Source organism: Dendropsophus ebraccatus, chromosome 10, assembly GCF_027789765.1.
Source record: "Dendropsophus ebraccatus isolate aDenEbr1 chromosome 10, aDenEbr1.pat, whole genome shotgun sequence".
In the NCBI taxonomy this organism is placed as follows: Eukaryota; Metazoa; Chordata; class Amphibia; order Anura; family Hylidae; genus Dendropsophus; species Dendropsophus ebraccatus.
In genome coordinates, this window is record NC_091463.1 from 49,051,126 (window position 1) to 49,069,457 (window position 18,332).

The following is an 18,332-nucleotide window of genomic DNA, read 5'->3' on the forward strand; positions in this document are numbered from 1 at the left end:
ATAATGGACATTGATGAATTTATAATGGCTCCATTAAGTTTAAGCGATTTGTTTGTTTTTTACTGGATGGAATAGAGCAGCATGCAAGACTATTATGGTTGACAGTGATCAACTGAAGTAACAGATGTGTGAACAGAGTCAAAGCCTCACTATGGTTTTGCCTGTGGCCTTTAAAGTCGCTTCCCATAAGGTATATATCATAAAAGCACCTGTAGTTACTGGAAAATACTTGGAAGCGAAAGACCTCACTGTCCAGTGAGGAAATAAAAAAAGGAAAGGAAAACCCTCTCTGTTAGGAAGGTTAGGAAAGTGTAAGCTGCAATCATTTGGATGAGAGCCAAGAAAAGGCAAGAAACCATCTGGAGAAATGGCTTCTGCTGCTTTCGAGACTGCCAGACATGGTGCAGAAGGTTTGTGAGATAGCAAGGTGGCTAAATGACTTATAGCTGGGAAAGCAAAAAGCAACAAAGATATCAAACTGAGAAGTCTTTGCCCAGTACTCAGGATTAAAGATGCAGACATTTATTATTACTAGTCGAAGAACATCCCAAATGCAAAGAACAAAATTCTAAGGAAGAACGCCCTGAAGTAAGAGAAGTAAGAGCTTTCTGCAGAGCTCAAATGGAATTATAAAGAATATATATATACTGTATTTTTTTTTATTGTTTAATTGGTTGAAACATGTGTAATGTCAGGTGCCATGTCATCCGTGCCTCTTAAGCTTACATCTATAGTGCACTTTAATAAAATTCTGGCCGGATCTGTATAAGCAAATAGGTTAAGTGTGTGTACAGTACTTTCATCACAAATCACAAGTACTGTATGCTCATGAACACTTAAAGCGACTCTGCACCCACTATCTGCCTCTCCCCACAAACCGCTTATACCTTTGGATAGCTGCTTTTAATCCAAAATCTGTCCTGGGGTCCGCTCAGCGGGTGATGCAGTTATTGTCCTTAAAAAACAACTTTTAAACTTGCAGCCCTGTGTCAAATTGGCCTAGAGTGACTGTGGATTAGCATTGAACCGCCCCTCCGTCCCTCCTGTCTGTCCTCTTCACCATTAGGAATGCCCCAGGCAAGATTTTTCCTATTCATCACCTTCCTAAACACTGCACAAGTGCTGGATCGTTAAGGCCCCTGTGCAGTGTTCAGACAGGTGATTAATAGGATAAATTGTTCTAGGGGCATTCCTAATGGTGAAGAGAGTGGGGAGGAGGGACAGAGAGGCGGTGCAAGACTAGGGCACACACACTCCAGGCCACACTAATTTGACACAGGGCTGCAAGTTTAAAAGTTGTTTTTAGGACAATAACTGCATCACCTGCCGAACGGACCCCAGGACAGATCTTGCATTAGAAGTAGCTATAAGAAGGTACAAGCGGTTAGGAGGGGGCAGATTGTGGGTACAGAGTCGCTTAAAGAGAGCAAGAAAGTAGAATCAAAGAGTCAACTTTGTGGTATAAGAATGGTCAGAAACCCATTACATTTTATTTTGCCGCAACTCAACACTTAAAGTAATATAAAAATAATATAAAAATCAGTCTTTACTATATGGTGGGTTCGAAAGACGCACAATGATCTCAGACTCTAATATTGTAGGTTTATTTATTGGACTTTATGTCTTGGGGACATATCTAGACCATTAGGGAGCGATGGTAGGGACGATGTGGACAAGCACTATAAAATAGTTATATTCCAGATGGTGGCAATGACAAAATTACAAACAAACTACAATAGTATTCTCACCTTTTTACATAGAACCAACTGGTGATCGAATAAGAAGAAGACTCTCTGTTGCTGGCGTCCATATGGCTGGTAAATCCATTGCATCTCCCCAGTATAGATAAGTTCTGAACTTCTGTCCAGGATATCATCACCCTATGTAATACAGATACAAGGAATGAATCATGCAGTATAGTAACATTTCTAGGCACAAAACATTATATTTTGCAAGAGAAAAAAAAGAACCTTAACCAAAATATTTGAAAACCATCAAGCTCTATTAAACTAATGGCTTGTCCTCATCTTCTACAATAACCTAATTGTATAGTATGGGATAAATTACATGGAATACTTGCACATTAAAAAAGGTATTCCAGTGAATTTTCTTTTCTATCAGTGTCAGAAAGTTTTATAGATTTGCAATTTACTTGTGTTTAAAAATGTTAAGTTTTCCAGTACTTATCAGCTGCTGTATGTCCAGCAGGAAGTGTTTCCAGTCTGACACGGTGCTCTCTGCTGCCACCTCTGTCCATGACATTATCTGTGCAATGCAGGAGAGGTTTTCCATGGGGATTTGCTACTCATCTGGACAGTTCTTTTTGAGGCCAGAGGTGGCAGCTGAGAGCACTGGAAAGAATACACCACTTCCTGCAGGACATACAGCAGCTGATAAGTACTGAAAACTTGAGATTTTCAAATAGAAGTAATTTACAAATATATATAACTTTTGGACACTAGATGATTTGAAAGATTTTTTTACTACTTAAATACCCCTTTAAAGGGGTAGTGTGGCAGTAAAAAATTATTCACAGGATAACACACATTACAAAGTTATACAACTTTGTAATGTATGTTATGTCTGTGAATGGCCCCCTTCCCCGTGTCCCACCACCCCCACCCGTGTACCCGGAAGTGTAGTGCATTATACATACCTGATCCGTGCCTACACGCGTCTGCCATCTTGTGCCAAACGTCATCTTCGGCCGGCCGGCCCGAACACCTTCGATCTTCCCGAGTGCCGGCCGCGTCATCAGCTGCTCAGCCGCGATTGGCTGAGCATAACTGTAATGCACTACACTTCCGGGTACACGGGTGGGGGTGGTGGGACACGGGGAAGGGGGCCATTTACACACATAACATACATTAAAAAGTTGTATAACTTTGTAATGTGTGTTATCCTGTGAATATTTTTTTACCGCCGCACTACCCCTTTAAAGGGGTATTTAAGTAGTAAAAAAATCTTTCAAATCATCTAGTGTCCAAAAGTTATATATATTTGTAAATTACTTCTATTTGAAAATCTCAAGTTTTTCAATACTTATCAGCTGCTGTATGTCCTGCAGGAAGTGGTGTATATCTTTCCAGTGCTCTCAGCTGCCACCTCTGGCCTCAAAAAGAACTGTCCAGATAAGTAGCAAATCCCCATGGAAAACCTCTCCTGTATTGCAAAGATAATGTCATGGACAGAGGTGGCAGCAGAGAGCACTGTGTCAGACTGGAAACACTTCCTGCTGGACATACAGCAGCTGATAAGTACTGGAAAACTTAACATTTTTAAACACAAGTAAATTGCAAATCTATAAAACTTTCTGACACTGATAGAAAAGAAAATTCACTGGAATACCTTTTTTAATGTGCAAGTATTCCATGTAATTTATCCCATACTATACAATTAGGTTATTGTAGAAGATGAGGACAAGCCATTAGTTTAATAGAGCTTGATGGTTTTCAAATATTGAGCCGCGATTGGCCGAGCACAGTTATGCTCAGCCAATCGCGGCTGAGCAGCTGATGACGCGGCCGGCACTCGGGAAGATCGAAGGTGTTCGGGTCGGCCGGCCGAAGATGACGTTTGGCACAAGATGGCGGACGTGTGTTGGCACGGATCAGGAATGTATAATGCACTACACTTCCGGGTACACGGGTGGGGGTGGTGGGACACGGGGAAGGGGGCCATTTACAGACATAACATACATTACAAAGTTGTATAACTTTGTAATGTGTGTTATTCTGTGAATAATTTTTTACCGCGGCACTACCCCTTTAAATACTTGTAACAGGACCTATTTGTAACAGTTTACACTTAGATGCTTATGGAGCAAAAATAAGTTAAGAAAGCCCAAAACAAAAACAGTTAAATATACTCTGTACAAGTTAATTATGAGCAAATTCATTGTCTTATTTTCATTCATTCATTGTCTTATGTAGAGATGAGCGAACCTCGAGCATGCTCGAGTCGATCCGAACCCGAACTTTCGGGTCGATTAGCGGTGGCTGCTGAAGTTGAATAAAGCCCTAAGGCTATGTGGAAATCATGGATATAGTCATTGGCTGTATCCATGTTTTCCAGACAACCTCAGAGCTTTATCCAAGTTCAGCAGCCCCAGCTAATCAAATGCCGAAAGTTTGGGTTTGGATCGACTCGAACCCGGTTCGCTCATCTCTAGTTATATGGATGCACTGCGCTATTTGACATAACATTACCTATTTCTCCGATTCACATAACCATCCCTGTTGAAACCTTGGTATCTATAACATGCAGTGGTTTATCAGTACACTCCTACTATATAGGTATATATTGCTATATTTATTAAGGGGGTAGTTGAAGTATCTAATGCTGGCTTTATACGGAACGATTATCGCAGGGCCGGCGTCAGCACCCGGCATACTCATGCAAGTGCCGGGGCCGAAGGCCGCTCAGGGGGCACCCGACACTTACCCGAGCAGTGAGCCAGACGCCCGCCTCATCACCAACCTCCGGACACCTGGGGGGGAGGGTGCTGCCGACCCTGAGTCCGGGTGTGTGTGTGTGTGGGGGGGGGGGGGGTTGCTAGAAGGACCTGCTGTGTTTGCTGCAAAGCAATGGGGAAGGACCTGTGGTGACATCATAAGGGGGCAGGGCTGAGAACGGGAGAGGCTGCATATGGATGAAGGACCTGTGATCATTGTCATGTGACATGAGGGGTTGGGGCTCACTTATACCTTCTTTCTGTATGCTGTGAGTTGTAGTTCTCCTCTTATACCTCCTCCTGTAATGGCCTCTGATCTCCCATAATAACAGGCTGTCCATGCTGGGAGTTGTAGTCATCCTCTTATACCTCCTCCTGTGATGTCCTCTGATCTCCCATAATAACAGGCTGTCCATGCTGGGAGTTGTAGTCCTCCTATTATATCTCCTCCTGTGATGTCCTCTGATCTCCCATAATAACAGGCTGGACATGCTGGGAGTTGTAGTTCCCCCGGTATACCTCATGTAATGAGGACCCGTCCCCCGCCCGGATTTTCTTTTGTTGAGGGAGAGCAGGTGGCATTACTATGGAGGCAGGGGACATTACTATGGGGAGCAGGGGACATTACTATGGGGAGCAGGGAACATTACTATGGGGGCAGGAGACATTACTATGGGGGCAGAGCAAGGGGCATTACTATGGGGGCAGAGGACATTACTATGGGGCAGGGGACATTACTATGGGGCAGAGGACATTACTATGGGGCAGGGGACATTACTATGGGGGCAGAGCAGGGGCATTACTATGGGGACAGAGCAGGGGACATTACTATGGGGGCAGGGGACATTACTGTGGGGGCAGAGGATATTACTATGGGGCAGGGGACATTACTATGGGGGCAGGGGACATTACTATGGGGGCAGAGGAAATTACTATGAGGCAGGGGACATTACTTTTGGGGGCAGAGCAGGGGCATTACTGTGGGGACACAGCAGGGGACATTACTATGGGGAGCAGGGGACATTACTATGGGGAGCAGGGGACATTAATATGGGGGCAGGGGACATTACTATGGGGAGTAGGGGATATTACTATGGGGAGTAGGGGATATTACTATTGGGGCAGGGTACATTACTATGGGGAGCAGGGGATATTACTATGGGGGCATGGCAGGGTACATTACTATGGGGACAGAGGGCATCTTTACTATATGGAGGGCACAGCACTGGGACATTATTACTATATGGCGGGCACAGCACTGGACCTACAAACCTCCTAACTTTACTGCACATGACACCAAACAGTGGAGTTACTACTGTATGGGAGTCTATGAGTGGGAAAAAGGGAAGGAAGTTGCTGGAAATGTGCAGAGTCTAACATGTTTGTCTGACAGGTCCCGAAGAGATGAATTGTAGCTTGAAGATATCATCATGGAGGTCTGGGCAAGATGGAGAGGAAACGGAGAGCGATCGCCTCAGATCAAAGAAGACGTCACCTGTGAGTTACTGGATTATGTTTTTTTTTCAGTATTTTGTCAAACTTTATTTGGTAGGTGTGCCCCGAGGTGTGCTATACAAAGGGGCCTGCTGAGGCTCTCTCGCCCAAGGGCCCACAAAAACCTGGAGCCAGCCCTGGATTATCGTTCGAATTTGCACGATAACGATCGAATTCGACCGCTAATCGTACGTGTAAACGCAGCGAACGATCGAACGACGAGTGAGAAATCGTTAATTTTGCCGATCGTTCCGTGTAAACAGTCGTCGCGCGAAAGTCCGGCCGCCCGCAGATTGGCCCCCCGCTGATCAGCAGCCTGGCGCCCCGCTCATCCGCAGCCCCCTGCGCCGTCTCGATCGCCACCCCGCCGCCCTGATCGGCACCCCCGCCGCCGCCTCTCTGATCGTCACCCCCGCCACTGCCGCTCCGATCGCCCCCGGCGCCGATGCCGCTCCCGCTCCGATCGCCCCCGCCGCCCCGGCCACGAGCATACGTTACCTGCTCCGCGTAGCAGGTCTTCGAAATCCCCGGCTACCCTCTTCAGTGCATTGATTGGCTGAAGAGGTGAGCCGGGAATTTCAAATGGCTCCTCTTCAGCCAATCAGTGCTCCTCTTCAGCACTGATTGGCTGAAGAAGAGCCGTTTGAAATTCCTGGCTCTCCTCTTCAGCCAATCAATGCACGGCAGCACTGATCGGCTGAAGAGGGGAGCCGGGAATTTCAAACGACTCTTCTTCAGCCAATCAGTGCTGAAGAGGAGCACTGATTGGCTGAAGAGGAGCCGTTTGAAATTCCCGGCCCACCTCTTCAGCCAATCAATGCACTGAAGAGGGGAGCCGGGGATTTCGAAGACCTGCTACGCGGAGCAGATAACGTATGCTTGCGGCGGGGGGCGATCGGAGCGGCGGCAGTGGGGCGATCGGAGCTGCGAGCGGGGGGCAGGGCTGCGGGAGGCCCAGGCTGCGGGCGCGCGATCGCAAAACGATCGCAAAACGATCGCAAAACGATTTTTCCGTATGATATATCGTACCGTCTAAACGCTGATCATTATGGAAAAAAAATTTGTTACTCCGACATCGTTAATCGTACGATCGGGCCAGTTATCGTTTCGTGTAAACCCAGCATAAGGGTCCATTTACACAGAAAGATTATCTGACAGATTATCTGCCAAAGATTTGAAGCTAAAGTCAGAAACAGACTATACACAGAGATCAGGTCATAAAGGAAAGCCTGAGATTTTTCCTCGTTTCAAATCCATTCCTGGCTTTGCCTTCGAATCTTTGGCAGATAATCTGTCAGATAATCTTTCTGTGTAAATGGACCCTAATAGAAGACTAGAAACGGCTACTATGAGGAACTCTCACACATCCATGCATTACATGAAACAGCATTCAGGCTCTGTAATACTTTGATTTGCCTGTGGGGGCACTGCAGGGAAATACTGTACCTTATCCCAGGTTATAAACAGATTTAATGTGATTGCTGTGGGTCCCTTAAAAGCACTTATTACAGTTAGAGTTCCTAGCAAAAAGGCATTGTCCAAAGCTAGCAACCCCTTTAACCCCTTAAAGACGCATGATGGGTATACCCGTCATGTGGCCATTAAGGGTGATCAGAGAGGGCTCCCGGCTGAGCCCTCTCTGCAGCCTGCGGTCCCCAGTTGCTATGTGTAGCCAGGGACCGCGGGTATTAGCCGCCGCGGCCGGCTAATTAACTATTTAAATGCAGCTGTCAAAGCTGACAGCTGCATTTGAATAGTGGTGGAGGCCCTCTCTGGTGTCTAGTGGGGGATCTCCCCCCGCGATGCGATCGCGGAGGGGAGATCCGTTGTACTGAGCCAGCCGGGACTCAGCGTCGGAATGACGCTGATCCCGGCTCGGCAATCCATGTAGATGGTCTGCAGCAGACCATTATAATAGAGCATCGATGATGAATCATTGCTCTATTACATACACAGCATTGATCTCAATGGGAGATCAGTGCTGTGTATATAGAAGTCCCCCAGGGGGGATCAGTGCTGTGTATATAGAAGTCCCCCAGGGGGCTTCTAATTACTGTTAGTGAAGAAAAAAATAAAATAAAGTGATTTTATTAATAAAAAAATCCCCTCCCCTAATAAAAGTTTGAATCACCCCCCTTTTCCCATGTTATAAATAAAAATAAATTAAAAAATAAACATATTTGGTATCGACGCGTACGTAATTGCCCGAACTATTAAATGATTACATTCCTGATCTCGCACAGTAAACGGCGTAAGCATTAAAACCCGCCAAAGTGCAAAATAGCGCATTTTTGTTTACATTAAATCCAGACCTTTTTTTATAAAAAGTGATCAAAAAGTCGCATATACGCAAACAAGGTATCAAAAGAAAGAACAGATTGCGGCACAAAAAATTACACCTCACACAGCCCCATAGACCAAACAATAAAAGTGCTATAAGGATGGGAATAGAGCGATTTTAAACACATTTAGTTTTCTTTTAAAGGTTTACATTTTTTAAAAGCCATCAAATAATATAAAAGTTATGCAAGTTACATATCATTGTAATCGTACTGACTTGAGGGACATAGATAACATGTCAATGTTAACAATAGCGTAAAAACGAAACCCCTCGAAATAAAAGGAATTGCACCTTTTTTTTCAAATTTCACTGCACATATAATTTTTTTCAGTTTTTTCAGCATATTTTATAGAAAATTAAGTCTGTATTTGCAAAGTATTAGGGCTCATGTGGGTTTGTAGGGGGAAATATGCAAGCTCAGTGGCCTTTTAAACATGAGGAGGAAAAAAACGAAAGTGCAAACATGAAAACTGGCTCCGTCCTTAAAGGGTTAATAATGGAAGCATTCATTCACCTTTATATACAAGTTATGCTTTATACATAACACAATATGTTGTCCTATTATATTGTACTTTTGTGCGATTGACTGGCCATGCTACTGTACTATAGTAGTTACAGATGTACAGTACATGTCCATATACAATGATCACTGTAACTTTTCATTCATAATCTCTACATGTGCAGAATATTTCCTAGTAAGTTTCCAAGCACTATACTGTTGTAGCAACGTCAGCATTATACATGTGTTATTATACAACCTTATCCTCTGATACTAAAATCCCACCCTAGAGGTGGTTGTATCAACGCCTCGGATGTAACAGCTTGGTAAATACAAAGAAGGAAAGCATTAGAAGATTTCGATTGCTAATAACACTGTTCAGCCACATTGTATGAAAGGGAGTTATTTACTTGTGAAGTGGGTGCAGTAATTCCTGATTTAGTGAGTGGCATCGCTGCGTTCTAATTAGGGACTCACAGACTGATTAGCACTGCAGGCGAGGGGGAGATCAGACAGGAGGGAAAGCAAAAGCAACGTCTCTCCTTTTTTTCACCAGGCTCCCTTTTTGATGCTTTCTGTTGTTTGAAAACCCTGTTGTAGTCTCTGACTTTATTTTCCTCAAGAGATTTGCTGATCAAGCTGGCCCTGTCTCCAGAACAGCATCTTAGCGGCACGATGCACGGTTTTCAGCCCAGCGTTTGATGTGAGAAGCCATGAAAAAAGGGCTTTTAAATGTGAGTTTCAATGCCTTACTGGAGAATCTGAACACACATGAAAGCATTTGAGTTGACAGCTATGTAGGCAGTTCTTCTATTATGCACAAAACTGGTTAACCTTTCTACTGCTGGATATGGTAGATCAACCCAGGGATGGTAGGCCCTTGTTGACTAGTTATTGATTTGGGTGCTTGCAGAGATAGTTTGGGGAGGAGACTTAAGAAGAACTTGCTATATTAAAAGCGCCTTCACTGTACACCGAATATTTTTATACCAAACATTGGGACAAACCTCATCATATGAAAATTGCCTTTGGGAATCCTGTGTAGCTCAGCTTGCAGGTATACGACCCAGGTTTTGGCTATGTTCACACAGCGTTTTTTCAGCTCAGTTTAAAATGACGTCCGTTATTTTGAGTTAAAATAACGGACGTTATTTAGCAGCCTGGCCTCCCCTTAGTGCAATTACTGGTGTTTGCACATTATTTTGGTTCGGGATTACTAATTGTCCTTTGGGTGCGGCTTAATTGAAAAGTCCATTGAATTTAATAGTAAAGACAGAGAAAGAACGATGGAAAAAAGAAAACTGTGTGTGAACTGCTAGTAAAAAAACGAGTTCATTATTTTGACGTCGGTGGCAAAAACGTCCGTTATTCAATACCCTGTGTGCATTGGACGTCCGTCTTCCCATTGACTTCAATGCATTGTCATTGCAGTCAGATAAATTGCGGCAAAAACGACCGTTATTTTAAATATGAAAATCGCCTTTTCTCTATTTTTGACGTTGTGTGAACATAGCCTTTCTCTGTATCACTCTCTCTCCTGCATATAGCAGATGCTAAGCTCCACACACTTACTGTTATTTGTCCTGATCTAAATACTGCTAGAGACAGAATTCCTCTGACAACAGGCAGTGGACCAAAAATTGCAGAGAACTAAGACACCTAGTGGCCAAGACATTATGGCTAGTTTTTTTGGGTTAAGGTGACATTTACAAAAATGTTAGGAATAACATCAAATCAAGTGATAGGCTATCAAAGGAAGAGAAGTTGAAACAATAGCGACCAATTAACTCATTCAGTAATTGTTTACAGTGACAATTTTATGGCCATAAGATTAAGTGCAATGTCTTTTTTCAGCTATTTACGGGTCAATTTTATTTATATTAAATGTTTTAATCGTGTTATAAATTGTAAAAATAAATTTTTTTAACAAGGCTGAATAAAAATTGATAAATTTGCCAAATGACTGCAAGCTAATTAAAAAATTAACCTGATTGCAGCCCATTTTGTTGCTTAAAATAGTTAGTGACCTTTTTTGTTGCTAAAAATAGTGTGTTCACAAAGCCTTAGCTTTAATATATGTAACAATCCCAGGAACCAAAATACATCTATAAAAATAGCACTTAAGCGACATAGATATCAGGAATAGTAAACTGCTGCCAAACAACATGGTGTTAATATAATCACCCTGAGACAAGGCAACCAATAACATACGCCAGTTGCACTTGTTTCTGCAGCAGAGTATTCAATTTGGTTTCAATTAGGTTCTCCGGGCCTCTCAGCTGCCAGTCTTTGCTCCCTATCAGCTCCGCCGAGGATTATTCGGGGCGCATTGAAGCACACAGCTGTGACTCCTCATTTAGAGGGGACTGGCTCAGTCAGATAACAGATGCAGCTGGGAACACGTCATGTACACAAGGCTGGAGATGCTAGGGTCTTCCAAGGGGAAAATTATTCCACATTGGTTGACATATTGACCATGTTACCTTTGTTTTAAAATATATCCATTAGTAAGATAAGTGTTTGTGGAAATGTTAGTAATATAGAAAAGAATGAGAAAGAACTGAATCATTTCTGTGAAATGTATTATAATAAGGCAGGAGGATGTGTGTTGTGCCTAAGTACAAAACTTAATTATTATGTTTCCAGGATTATAACACTGTTGGCCTATCCATCGAATGGGCCATCAATATTCAACTATCAGCACCCCAGCAAATCAGCTGACTGATCCCCTGACCCCATTAGTTACCAAGAAAATCACTGTAGAGGGTGAAAGTACTGAAGCTCTGTTCTATTTACTTAAAGAAGAAGTCTACAAAAAATGAAAACTACAGTGCACACAGGTGGTGGGAGGAAACATAATAAACAATCAATACTTACCTGTTCCGGTGCCCCCAAAGCAGCTTTATCAAAATGGCTCAGGCTGACTGATCAATCTGGCATATCTAAAGACTATTTAGTCTAAGTTTAGATCAACCATTAGTAGGCTAATTTCAAACCAGAATCTAGTGCCAAAATGTTGGCGTTTATGTTGACACTTTGAGGCCATGCTCTCTTTTACTGAAACTGTCAAAAAGTGGCCATGCACACACATGATTTGGCCTTTTTCTAGCAATTAGAACTGCAGATTTTTATACAAAAGAAGTAGAAACAGAGTCTGTATTCTTATTTAAAAATGTATTTTAAATGGCCGTATATACTGGGCACAAAATGGCTGATTGTTAGTCAAAATCATTCATGATAAATGACACATCAATTAATTTAATGATCATTGAAATAACATCCAGCAGTGTGTGCACTCACAGCCAATTCTGCCAATTGAGCAAAATAGATAATATTACAACAGTACTACAATAAAACAAGACCATTTTTGCACCATAAAAACAGCATTTTCATGCTAAAAAAGGCAATTTTACTGCATGAACATAATAAATATGGTGCACATCATGTAAGACAGTTTAGTGGCATAAATTGCACCAGACTTCTGGTGCATTTGCAGCAGTATTGCTAGGCCTAAGTCCTAGGAAAATGTAGAGGAACCTAACCTGCTGATAGCCACCTATTGCACATGAGGCAAAGGAGAAGAGAATGTCCCCATTAGGAGCCTTTCCCTACCCCCACAGTGTAAGCCAGATGGGAGCGGGGCAGTGCTCCTAATGGTGTTCCGGACTGAGGATTACACTGCCAACAGCACGGGAACAGTGCCAAGGAGGAAGGTAACAGACATACCTTCCTCCTCTGTGCCCCATGAGCAATAGAGAGCTAGCAGCAGGTTACTACTGATAGTTCCCTTTTTTACATATTAATAAATAAATCAATTAATTTCTTCTGATTTTTTTTCAAATTTTCCATTGTATTTCCTTTTTCATCTTGTGATGATAAGGAGGAGGCTGCTGTAAAGGTGACACCTCAGCCTCTCCTCCCTGTGCACTGACCTCTTTTAAGGTCACAGTGTGTGCCCACAATTTTCCCATTCATGTCAATGAGACAGATCCTGTCTGTTGTTGCCTATATCCATGAGGCTTGCTGTATAACATATCTCTATATTTTTCTTTTGGAGAAACATAGTACAAAAGTGATTCAAGAATTAAAGTTACTGTTGTAACTTAGTTGTTTGTAGACTGGGCACCTAAAACGCTGGATTCAGGGGTCAGAAAGGTCAGTGCTTATCTAGGAATTTGCTGACAGAAGATTGCAGGGTGTAGTGCAGTGCAGGACTCCTCCGTGCTCAGTCACTCCTAACAGCCCCTCCCCTCTCCATAGCCACATAATGGAGACAGAAATCCTGCTTTTTCTGAAGTCAGGGGGTAGCTAGGAAAACAGCTCTTTCAGTACAGAAGGAAAATTTTTGCTAAATAAAACCTATTACAGAGTTTCTTAAAATCGCTTGTACTATTGATATTTATTGTTTTCAGAAAAATTACCCTGAAATGACAGTTACACTTTAAATTCAGCCAATGTAGGAGGCTCGGACCTACCCAGTGTTTTGCTATCAGCTTTTTTTTGCCTGATACAGTAGTCAGAAGACAGCTGTCTGTTGACCCTCTGTTACAGATATTTGAGTCACATAGCCCAGAATTAAAACCTTTGGATCTGCTGTAAATGATATTACAGTGATATTAAGAATTAATCAACGCAATTATTTGACTTTAATATTTACAGAGCTTTGGACAGTTCCGCATAATAAGGTCAGCCCCTGGAGTATTACATTGGACACAGGCAACATTGGTCCTAAGGGCCATTTTGCGTAACAGGATGTTCTATAAACTCTATGAATTAAATATAGCTGAGACAGTCTGTGTGATTCTTCTTTAGGTTGAAAAAAACATGTTGTCTATCAAATTTTCTGAATCCAATTATGTATCATCCAATATAACCCTCAGGCTATGTTCACACAACCTTTTTTCTTTTCTAATTATTTGGATAGTAAGAACTCTACCTAGTAGTACAATTGGTATTGTGGGTGTATTGAGATTGCACTACTTGGTTGGCACCGGAAAACCAATAAATATATGTATTTTTAGTAGGCTCTCTAGCATACCCCCTTAGAACGGCTAAATCATAACTCTTTAGTATTGCGTAGATCAATGATCTACACAATACTAAAGAGTTATGATTTAGCTTTTTTTCTTTTCTGTTTATAATTTTTGACATATATCATTTTGAGTCCAAAATAACGTCCGTTATTTTGAGGATTGGCCACCTGTCAGTGCAATAACAGCTGTGAGTACATTAAAGTCCGTTGAATTTAATAGTAAAAGCGGAGAAAGGAACGGTGACAAAAGAAAAACTGTGTGTGAACAGCTAAAAATTACCATCCGCTGTTTGCAAAAGACGTCTGAAAATAACTGTCATGATCATTATTTTGATGTCCGCGCAGTTAATGTCCGTCATTTTACACACTGCGTTCATTGGACATCCGTCATTCATTGACTTCGATGCATTGCATTGCAATCAGTTAAATTGTCTTTTTAACCTCTTAACGACGCATGACGGGTATACCCGTCATGCGGCCATTAAGAGTAAACAGAGAGGGCTCCCGGCGTGAGCCCTCTCTGCAGCGTGCGGTCCCCGGTTGCTAAGTGCAGCCAGGGACCACGTGTATTAGCCGGCGCGGCCGATCGCCGCGGCCGGCTAATTAACTATTCAAATGCCGCTGTCAAAGCTGACAGCTGCATTTGAATAGCAGCTGTGCCCCCTCTCCCTGGTGTCTAGTGGGGGATCTCCCCCCCGCGATGCGATCGCGGGGGGGAAATCCGTTCTAATGAGCCGGCCGGGGTTCAGCGTCGGAATGACGCTGATCCCGGCTCTTGAATCTATTCAGATGGTCTGCAGCAGACCATTATAATAGAGCACCGATCTGATGGATCATTGCTCTATTATATACACAGGATTGATCTCAATGGGAGATCAGTTCTGTGTATATAGAAGTCCCCCAGGGGGCTTCATATTACTGTAAGGGAAAGTTAAAAAAAGTGTTTTTATTAATAAAAAATCCCCTCCACTAATAAAAGTCTGAATCACCCCCCTTTTCCCATTTTACAAATAAAAATAAATAAATAAATAAATAAACATATTTGGTATCGCCGCGTGCGTAATCGCCCGAACTATTAATTAATCACATTCCTGATCTCGCACGGTAAACGGTGTAAGCGCAAAAAAATCCCAAAGTGCAAAATTGAGCATTTTTGGTCGCATCAAATCCAGAAAAAATGTAATATAAAGCGATCAAAAAGTCGCATATGCACAATCAAGGTACCGATAGAAAGAACACATCATGGCGCAAAAAATGACACCGACACAGCCCCATAGACCAAAGGATAAAAGTGCTATAAGCCTGGGAATAGAGCGATTTTAAGGAACGTATATTTGTTAACAATGGTTTTAATTTTTTACAGGCCATCAGATACAAGAAAAGTTATACATGTTACATATCGTTTTAATCGTAATGGCTTGAGGAACATATATAACAACTAAGTTTTTCCATAGGACACATGGCATAAAAATGAAGCCCCCCCAAAGAAAAATAATTGCGTTTTTTTTTTTTCAATTTCACTGCGCAAATAATTTTTTTCTGGTTTTGCAGCATATTTTATGGAAAAATTCAGTCTGTCATTGCGAAGTACAATTAGTGACGCAAAAAATAAGGGCTCATGTGGGTCTGTAGGTGTAAAATGCAAGTGCTATGGCCTTTTAAGCACATGGAGGAAAAAACGAAAACGCAAAAACGAAAGTTAGCACGGTCCTTAAAGGGTTAAACAGAAAAACAGACGTCTTTTTTCTTTTTTTTGACGTTGTGTGAACATAACCTTATGCTATGTTCACACATTGTATTTTGTAACGAATATTGAGATGCAAAATATCTAAAAAAAAATGTCTGAAAAATAATAGCTCAGCCTTCATTTCTAAAAATGAGCTGTTATTGGTTGCTACCTGTCTGAGGCATAAATCAGACAAACCTGGGTCACAGCTTTTTTTTTCCTAACCAACTGCATTTGAAGGAGAAGTCCAGCGAACATTTTTATTAAAGTATTGTATTGCCCCCCAAAAGATATACAATTACGGGAAATGGACATAAAGGTTTTTTTCCCCTGCACTTACTACTGCATCAAGGCTTCCCTTCCTGGATAAAATGGTGATGTCATGCCCAGAGCTGTGCGGGCTGTGGCTGCTGGAGAGGATGATGGCAGAGGGATGCTTAGTGTCCCTCCAGTGCCCTGTGTCCCTCTGTGTCCCCCTGCCATCATCCTCTCCAGCAGTCACAGCCCGCACAGCTCTGGGAGTCGGGTTGTGACATCACAATTTCATCCAGGAAGTGAAGCCTTGATGCAGTAGTAAGTGCAGGGAAAAAACACTTTATAAGCATTTCCTGTAATAAGTGTATATTGGGAATTTGTATAACTTTTGGGGGGCAATACAAGATTTTAATACATGTTTTTCCCAGACTTCTCCTTTATTTCAATGGGAAAATGTCTGTAAGTTTACATGTAGTTTAACCCCTTCAAGACCAAGCCTATTTGCAGCTAAAAGACCAGGCTCATTTTTCAAAATCTGACCTGTCTCACTTTATGCGCCTATAGCTCAGTGATGCTTTAACGTATGCGATTCTGAGATTTTTCGTCACATACGGCACTTTATATTAGTGGCAAAATTTGGTCACTACTTTGTGTGTTTTTTGTGAAAAACATCAAAATATCATGAAAAAATAAAAAAAAATAGCATTTTATGAACTTTGAAATTCTCTGCTTCTAAAAAAAGAAAGTTGTATCACATAAATTAGTTACTAAGTCACATTACCGATATGTCCTCTTTATTCTGGCTTCATTTCATAAACATATTTTAATTTTTAGGGTGTTAGGGGGCTTAGAAATTTATCAGCAAATTACCACATTTTCGTGAAAGTTTCCAAAACTGATTTTTTTAGGGACCAGTTCTTTTTTTAAGTTGATTTAGGAGGTTTGTATACTGGAAACCCCCATAAGTGACCCCATTTTAGAAACTACATACCTTATAGAATTAATCTAGGGGTATAATGAGCATTTTAACCCTACAGGGGCTGGAGGAAAGTATTCACCATTAGGCCGTAAAAAAATGAAAAATAAAAATTTTCCAATAATATATACGTTTAGATTAAAGTTTCTCATTTTCAAAAGGAACATGAGAGAAAAAGCACCCCAAAATTTGTAACGCAGGTTCTCTTGAGTACTACGGTACCCCATATGTGGGCGTAAACCACTGTATGGGCACACAGGAGGGCTCAGAAGGAAGGTAGCGCCAATTAGCTTTTCCATTGCAGATTTTGCTGAAGAAGTTTCCGAGCGCCAGGTGCATTTGCAGAGCCCCTGTAGTGTCATCAGAGAGAAAAAATACCATAAGTCACCCCATTTTGGAAAGTGCACCCCTCAAAGAATTCATCTTGGGGTAGGATGAGCATTTTGACCCCACAGGTGTTAGAGGAAAGTATTCAAAATTAGACAGTAAAAATTAAAAACTCAAATTTTTCCAATAATATGTTCTTTTAGTTTGACATTTCTCAATTTCACAAGGAACAAGAGAAAAAAAGGACCCCAAAATTTGTAACACAGGTTCTTCTGAGTAAAAAGGTACCTCATATGTGGGCATAAACCACTGCATGGGCACACAGCAGGGCTCAGAAGCAAGGGAGCGCCAATTAGCTTTTTCAATGCAGATTTTGCTGAGCGCCAGGTGCGTTTGCAGTGCCCCTGTAGTGCCAGCGGAGTAAAATCTTGCCATAAGTCACCCCATTTTGCAAAGTGCACCCCTCAAAGAATTAATTTTGGGCTGTGCTGAGCATTTTGACCCCACAGGTATTAGAGGAATGTATTCAAAAGTAAACAGTAAAAATGAAAAACTAGAATTTTTCCAATAATATGTTCCTTTAGTTTGGAATTTCTCAATTTCACGAGGAACAGGAGAGAAAATTCACCCCAAAATCTGTAACGCAGGTTCTCCTGAGTAGAACGGTACCCCATATGTGAGTATATGGGCACACAGCAGGGCACACAGCAGGGCTCAGAAGGAAGGGAGCGCCAATTAGCATTTTCCGTGCAGATTTTTCTGAAGAAGTTTCTGAGCGCCAGGTGCGTTTGCAGCGCCCCTGTAATGTCTACAGAATAGAACTCCCCCAAAAGTTACCCCATTTTGGAAAGTACACCCCTCAAAGAATTCATCTTGGGGTAGGATGAGCATTTTGTCCCCACAGGTATTAGAGGAAAGTATTCAAAATTGGCCAGTAAAAATGAAAAACTTGAATTTTTCCAATACTATGTTGGTTTAGTTTGAAATTTCTAAATTTCACAAGTAACAGGAGAAAAAATGTCCCCCAAAATCTGTAACGCAGGTTCTCCTGAGTACAACGGTACCCCATATGTGGGCATAAACCACTGTACGGGCACACAGCAGGGCTCAGAAGGGAAGGAGTGCCAATTTGCTGGAGCAAAACCGCAGCTAGTAATAGTTATTAGAATAGCACAGTTATTACAGGTAATCTGGAGGTGGTTACGGACAGTCTGGGGTGGTTCCGGGTA

The 18,332-nt window shown here is 42.1% G+C and overlaps 1 protein-coding gene across 5 annotated transcripts in view; it reads right to left on the reverse strand.

Moving 5' to 3' along the window:
* The window catches only part of ARHGEF9 (Cdc42 guanine nucleotide exchange factor 9), a 296,681-nt gene that overhangs the window by 26,042 nt on the left and 252,307 nt on the right, over positions 1–18,332 (reverse strand). For all 5 annotated transcript variants that reach the window (XM_069986579.1, XM_069986581.1, XM_069986580.1 and 2 more), the window contains one exon: positions 1,749–1,880. In XM_069986579.1, the coding sequence (XP_069842680.1) occupies positions 1,749–1,880 (132 nt within the window). The remainder of the gene's footprint in view (positions 1–1,748; positions 1,881–18,332) is intronic.